The sequence below is a fragment of the Lipotes vexillifer genome, unplaced genomic scaffold (assembly GCF_000442215.2).
Source record: "Lipotes vexillifer unplaced genomic scaffold, Lipotes_vexillifer_v1.1 scaffold83, whole genome shotgun sequence".
NCBI classification, from domain to species: Eukaryota; Metazoa; Chordata; class Mammalia; order Artiodactyla; family Lipotidae; genus Lipotes; species Lipotes vexillifer.
The window spans coordinates 3,335,751-3,343,155 of NW_006799780.1; the positions used below are offsets into that span (position 1 = coordinate 3,335,751).

General features: G+C 34.5%; 1 protein-coding gene across 1 annotated transcript in view; it reads left to right on the plus strand.

Annotated features, from left to right (window-relative positions):
• The window catches only part of ZFYVE16 (zinc finger FYVE-type containing 16), a 52,570-nt gene extending 49,704 nt beyond the window's left edge, over positions 1 to 2,866 (plus strand). The window contains exon 17 of the mRNA XM_007471977.1: positions 2,705 to 2,866. Coding sequence (XP_007472039.1) covers positions 2,705 to 2,866 — 162 coding nt within the window. The remainder of the gene's footprint in view (positions 1 to 2,704) is intronic.
• The last annotated feature ends 4,539 nt before the right edge of the window (positions 2,867 to 7,405 follow it).

Sequence of the window (7,405 nt, forward strand, 5' to 3'; positions counted from 1 at the left end):
AGTTTTTTCCTCCCAGGTAGGGAAAAACCTATTTCTTCCCTTCTGTGTCTTTCCTGTGTGTCTCTTTCACTACTCACTGAAAACACTTCTGCTCACCAGATGTGTGGAGGCTTTCCCCCACCCCAGCAAGCAATTCTCAGACACAAGCAGGGTGTCTAAGAATTCAACTTAATTCTGACTTGATCTACCTGGAGATAGCATCAAATCCTACAGCTCTTACAAGACTGCCTCCTCCCCCAGTTCATATGCCAGTCAGTTATCACCTGTGCTTCTGACCAACCAGTTATGGATCAGAGCTTCCAATGACCCCCTCCTCCTTGGGTTCAATTAACTTGCTTGAGCGGCTCACAGAACTCAGGGGAACATTTGCTTATGCCTGTCAGTTCATTAAAGGCTATACAGATGAACAGCAGGATGAAGAGATACATAGGGCAAGGTCTGGTAGAGTCCTGAGCAGGAGTTTCTGTCTCCACGGAGTTGGGTGCGTCACCCTCCCAGTGTGGATGTATTCACCAGCATGAAAGCTCTCTCAACCCACTTCTACTGAGATTTTATGGAGGTTTCCTCATGTAGGCATGATCAATTATTAACTCAGTTTTTAGCCCCTCTCTCCTCTCTGGAGAATGAGGGGTAGGGCTGGAAATTTAAAACTTCTAATCATGGGCTTGGTCTTTCTGGTGACCAGCCCCTATCTAGGAGCCCATCCAGAGTTGACTCAAAAGAACAAACGATGCTCCTCCCTCTCTTATCACTCAGGAATTTACAACTTTTTTAGGAGCCCTGTGTCAGGGATGGGATCAAAGATAAATATTAGAATAAGATATGTTGCTGGTATTCTTATCACTTAGGAAATGACAAGGGTTTTAGGAGCTTTATGCCAGGAATTGGGGTCAGAGACCAATATATATTTTCTGTTATCTCACAAATGTATATATATCGGGACCACCTCGTTAAACATGCTAGAGAGCAGCATTCACACAGTACTCTATTTAATTGGTGACCTCTGGAGATATTAACTCCAGGCTACAATGTAAATGGTTCCCAGTAGAGTTGCATCAGGTAATAGCCCTGGAAAGATCACCTTCCTACCCTTGACTCCTAACCCTTCAGTCCACTTCCATACTCCCCCTCATCCTCCCTTCTTGGTCAGGCAGTCAGATGTTATCCATTTCTATGTATTCTTTGTAATTTTTTGCATGTATGAGCAATTAAGTTTGTACGTCCTTTTTGTTCTCTTTTCACTTTTTTTAACTGTGCTTCTTTAACTTAATATATCTTAGAGATATTTCATTTAACTACATATTCTTTTTAAAGTTGCACAGTAGTAGTTGATTATATAAATGTACCATAATTTATTTAGTGCTTATGCATGTTTGGTATGTCCTGGTTGATATTTAAGGTATCCACAATATTTTGCTTTTGCGTAAGTGTGAGTATATAAGAAACATTCCTAGAAGTAGAATTGCCGGGTCCAAGTATGTACTCAATAGATATTACCATATTGTCTCAAATAGAGGTTATGACAATTTATATTTCTACCACAATTTATGAGAGTGTTCTTTCTCTCACATCCTTATCAAAGCAGTATATAATCAAACTTTGGAACTTTGCCAATTTGATAGGTGAAAAGTGGTACTCCACTAGTATTTTTAAAAAATATTTATTTATTTATTTGGTTGTGCCAGGTCTTAGTTGCAGCCCATGAGCTCCTTAGTTGCGGCAGGCACGCTCCTTAGTTGTGGCACGTGGGCGCCTTAGTTGTGGCATGTGAACTCAGTTGCGGCATGTGGGATCTAGTTCCCTGACCAGGGATCAAACCTGGGCCCCCTGCCTTAGGAGCGTGGAGTGTTAACCACTGCACCACCAGGGAAGTTCCAATCCAGTAGTATTTTAATGTGCCTTTTTAACTGTTTCTCACATCCAATATAATAGATTTCAGTCCAGGTTGTTCATTAGAATGGTCAATCTTTTTTTTTTTTTTTTTTTTTTGGCGGTGCCACGCTGCATGTGGGATCTTAGTTCCCCGACCGGGGATTGAACTCACACCCCCTGCAATGGAAGCGCGGAGTCTTAACCTCTGGACCACTGGGGAAGTCCCAGAATGGTCAATCTTAACATGAACAATTTCATATGTTGAAGGTTCGCTCTTCGTCAGGCAGAATGTGTTAGAGTTCTTATTGGAAAAAAGAACTTACATTTTTATCTCACTATTAAAAGTTCCTTTTTCAAGGAAGCACCTGATAATTATTTGAGTAAGCATTGTTAATTATTTTAGTCATATGTATTAAAATGTAATTTTCACCAGCAAAATTAAATTCAAATATTATTTTATGATAAATTCAAAATATTTTTAAGTAGATCTTTTTTTAAATACCATGTGGTTTTTATTTAAGTCATGTTGACAATTATTCAAAACCTTGGCCCGCCAATGTGTTTACATGGTTCATTGAGAAGAAACCTAAAGTATGAAGTAGTGGCAATTTTATTTTCATAGTATCTGTGGAAGGGACAATTATAATTTATGTAGTAGATAGAAGAAATAAAGGAGAATGTAAAACATTATTTTATGAACAAAATATCAAGTATTTTCTTAACGTGCTTAAATTGAATGATATTCTTAAATAGTTTATTTTATATTCATCTGCTGAACTAAACAAGATTGCTCACTTTCTAGGGTTGACTCATCAAGATTTTTTTTTTCCAGGTTGAATTTCAGGCAGGATCTGAAGGCCAACTTCTTCCTCAGCATTATCTAAATGATCTTGATAGTGCTCTAATCCCTGTGATCCACGGTGGGACCTCCAACTCTACTAGTTTACCATTAGAAATAGAATTAGTATTTTTTATTATTGAAAATCTTTTTTAGTGAAAGGACATGAGTCGTATTATATATTGCAAACTGATTTGTTAAAACTAACTCCAGCACTAAAGCTGAAATGCCACAGACACTAAAAGTAAATATGTTTGATGTTTGAAACATGTAAGCTTTGCTTTTTAGGCAGGAATGATCTTTTAAAAATCATTAGCACAATATTTAAATCTCCTAAAATTTAAGAGATCCACAGTTTTTGAAGCTTTACACTTTTCAAGTACTGAAAAAGACAAGGATTTCTTCTGTCTTTAAAAAATTTGAAGCATTTAACTGTGTTATTTAAATGCTAAGCCAAAGTACCTGCACTTAGGTATACCTCTTTATGCCAAGAATGATTTTAATGAAGGCTCTTTTCAGATGTAAGCTTATGAAGGAACTACCTTTTTTGTTTATATGCCAGTTAAATTACTGGTTTCTAAAGTCTGTTAAAAATGTATTTCAATGGCACAGACCAGTTTCCAGATCTTAGACTTACATGGTAATTCTTTGAATAAGGCAGATAACTTATTTGTATAATTGGAGTGGAGACCTACCTCCATGATTAGATAAACTGATTGTCTGCATTAAAATCAGAATTTTGCCTTTTTTCTTTTCAAATTATTATTTTATATATACATATATGGTTTTCTCTTTATTAAATGGGTATTCTTAAGGTAATTGTGGGTGCTTCAGGATTTTGTGCTTCTATAATTAAGTATATTGTTTTTATAGCAAGAACATGTGATTTGGTATGTGTTTTATAAATCTTTAATAATTTATAAATAGGTAATATTTTTGTATGGCAGTGCATTATTTTTCCTCCTTTCCTTCCAAAGTATACCACTGTATATACCACTTCTAAGAGTGACTGACGACAGGCCAGATGACCCTTGAAGTAGTCATTATGTAGCAATAAATGAAGCCTGAAACAGGTGTTTTTTTAACTTCTCCTTTAAACCTTAAAAGTTTCTTGGCAAGTCTACATATTTTCATTGACACCAATGTATTAAGTATAAATTTTAATGAACTACTTACTTTTGCATATTTTAAATTCTTTATATGGTAGTTATTTTTTATAACAGGATATTAACATAAGTTAAATTCTATGTATTTGAAACTGTTACAGAACTTTCTTCTTTACTTCAAGTAGAAAAAAATTTTTAAAGTACGTTGTGTTAAAAAAAGTAATGGTCATATTTTAGTTAATCCTGTCATTTAAGTTATTTAAAATAATAATCATTATTTTAATGCTTTTTTTATTCTAATGTGGAATATATATGTTTTTGTATCAAAAACACTCCTGTGTCTCAAGAAAAAGAAACTACACTAAATAGCCCTGTTTTAAGAAAGTATTTATGAAGCATCTCAAGCTGAAGATGAAGTCAGGGTTATAACTCAGGTTCTTAGGTCTCAGGCTAGGAAAAAACTGAGAATTTGAATCAGTTTGGTCATATGATTCCTACTGAATCACATCTGTAGTACTAGCCAAAGACACAGCATGGAGGAAAATATCAGTCTTTTGGAAGTAACTACTTCATAAACAATGTAAAATGTTGCAGACATTAAATAAAATTAAGCAACATGATGTAATAACTTGTGAAATTTGTTGACATCATAAGCAACTGCATATCTAACTCAATTTGTTTTCTTTATATTTTTGTTTATTTTGCAGTATAAGTTAAGGGCACAATCTATGAATACTGAAGTTACTTTAAAATAACCAGAGGTAGAGGACTTTTCCCATGATGGGATAGCTTTGGATTTGTTTCCCTAAAGTCTCTACATTTAATGAAAATTGGAGTTACTGTGCCTTTGGAGGCACATTTTAAAGTATTCTTTGTAGATGTGCGATATGTTTCTGAATGCATTTGGTCGTGTTCTTCCCATTGATAATTTAAAATTTTAATTTTTTTAAAGGTGAAGAAATAGAATGGTTCTTTGTACTCAGTCTGCAATGATCTATTTTTGGTCTATGCCTTTTAAGAATACTGTCTTTCCAGAATTTTGAAATATTAAGTAAAATTTAGCCCATTTGCTTTTGCAGCAATCCAGCAGACTTAGTATATGCATATATGCTTGCTATATGCAGAGCACTTTAGTAGGCTTCATTGATTGAAAGATGAGTAAAATAGTTCTTTCCCTCTTGGAGATGAATGTGTGAAGCAGATAATTAACAAAGTAAAAGTGATTGCTAAAATAGAGATATGACTTCTGAGTAGCTGGTTGGAAAACAATTCAGGAGGATAGCCATACCAATAATGAGAAGGTGTGGGCGTTAAACTTGTCTAGGCAAGAGCTGAAAATCTGAAGAGTCAGTAATATGTCAAAACATTCAACTTTCCCTTTTAAGGCAATTTACTTTAAGGAGTCTTCTGTGTTGTGTGAATATCTTACCTTATTTAATCATAAAAGTCATAATCATAAAAATCATTATTTAATCATAAAAGTAGTAGCCTGACTATGGTGTCTCAATTGCCTAAGTTTATAACAGCCTAGATTTAAATATTGTTTTATAAGTAAAGAATACAACTCTTCTTTTTTTAATAGTAATATAACTTTGATAACTTGACTCAAATTTTAAAAGAAAATATCTTGAAATAAACCAGAAACCTCTAAACAGTCCTAGGTTTTAATTTTTTTCTTTGTGATTAAAAAAAATGCTTCATATGTGTAATATATAAACATTCAAAAATCAGAAAGAAATGTTAAAAACTTAATATAAGTCTTACTGCCCACCTTGTATGCACCTACTTTGTTCTTCTCACTCTCCAATCTCAGTAAGAAGTGATTTTTATTATTGTGTATCTTTCCAAGGTTTAGGTGCAGTAGCAGCAAATATATTTTTATTATCTCCCCTCATTTTTTATACAAAATATAGTGTGCTGTTTACACTGAAGAACACAGTGTCATCTCCTCAATTACTTTGATTTATGTGGCTTCTATTTAGAATCTTAAAGTTTTCACTGCTTCTCCAACCACTGTGTAATTGATAAAAGCAATCTTAATGGCAGAAAAGCAAGAAGAAAATCCATTACTGGAATTGTGACCATATGTTTCCATAGGAGGACTGTTTTTCTCATAACAATTTTTTATGAAAATACTTGGAATGTTATTTTTTTATTTGAGCTATATTTAAAACCTTTATTTTTTTTCCTACCCAACACTAAGCCTCACCATCTAAATTTATCTTTTACCACTTAATTGACATTGGTGTTCTTTTTGTTTTGTTTTTTTACATCAGATTTTTAGTAGTTTTAAATCTTCTCTTTATATTCTGTGTTTTAGATTTAGCTTGGAATGATACACAATTTAATATTTAACACCTTTTGGGAAACATTTTCTGAATTTGCATTGATAAAAATTACAGCCATATTTTCATGCTTTTTGCAAATGAAGAAATAGGTCTAATTCAAGAGCTTTATTATGAACCTCCAAATATAGTAAAGTTTTTTTTTCTTTCTTTTTTTGTTCTTTTGGTAAAATAAGGTGCTCGCCAGCTTCCAAGATAGCCCACAATGATCCCTGCCTCTTGGTTATTCACACCCTTGTGTAGTCACCTCCCACACTGTACCACTTTGTGACCAACAGAATATGGAAGAAGGGATGGGATGTCATTTCCAATATTATGTTATAAAAAGTTCTATGGCTGCCATCTTTGGTGTATTTCTCCCCACTCACTCTCTTCATTTCATCCCTCTCTCCCCACCTCTCCCTCCCTGTCTGCCAGTCTCCTTCTCTTTCTATTGAGTCACTCATTCTTGGGGAAGCCAGCTGCCAGGCAAGTGGAAGGGGATCCTCCAACCCAGTCAAGCCTTCAGACTGCAGCCCCAGCCACAGTTTCACTGTAGCCTCATGAGAATCACCCAACTAAGCCTTTCTCAGATTTCTGAATCTCAGATATAAATGTCTGTTGTTTTAAGCTGCTAAATTTTCTGGTGGTTTATTACATGAAGCAACTAATATTAGCTAACTAAAACAAGATACCTATATCTTAGAGCAGCTATAACTACAAATTTCTAAAAAAAAAAATAAAAAGATTAATTGCTCTGACAAAATTAAGCATAGTTCTTATCAACATTTATGGATTCCATTCCACAAGTAGTATGTGCTAAGTACAGGGAATACCAAGAGAAAGAGTAGGGTTTGGCCATGTAGGAACAAAGATGCAATTGTGGGAAACTTCCTGTTTCTGGAAGTTGCATGTTAGGATATTTAGAGCTATGCCATTGATAAAAACAACCAAAGCTGATTAAAATCCAAAAAGCATCTTAAAACATCAAAGAGATTTTTAAGACAGTATGGAACACCCAGTCCAAAAGTAAAGAGAAGTGAGCATGGGGCCATAATATGACAGCCTAATGGGGTAAGGGGGACAGATATCAAAGTTCAAGGCCCACACAAGATGGTGAATCTAACAGGAATTGTGAATCTAACAGAAGAACTTCTCCACAGTAGGCTGAGACTCCCTCAAAGGGTTTCGGCCTTTAGATGAGGATGAATCAGAAATATAAATTATGTAAAATTGTAGCCAAGTTTAGAATTGCCTACATCACC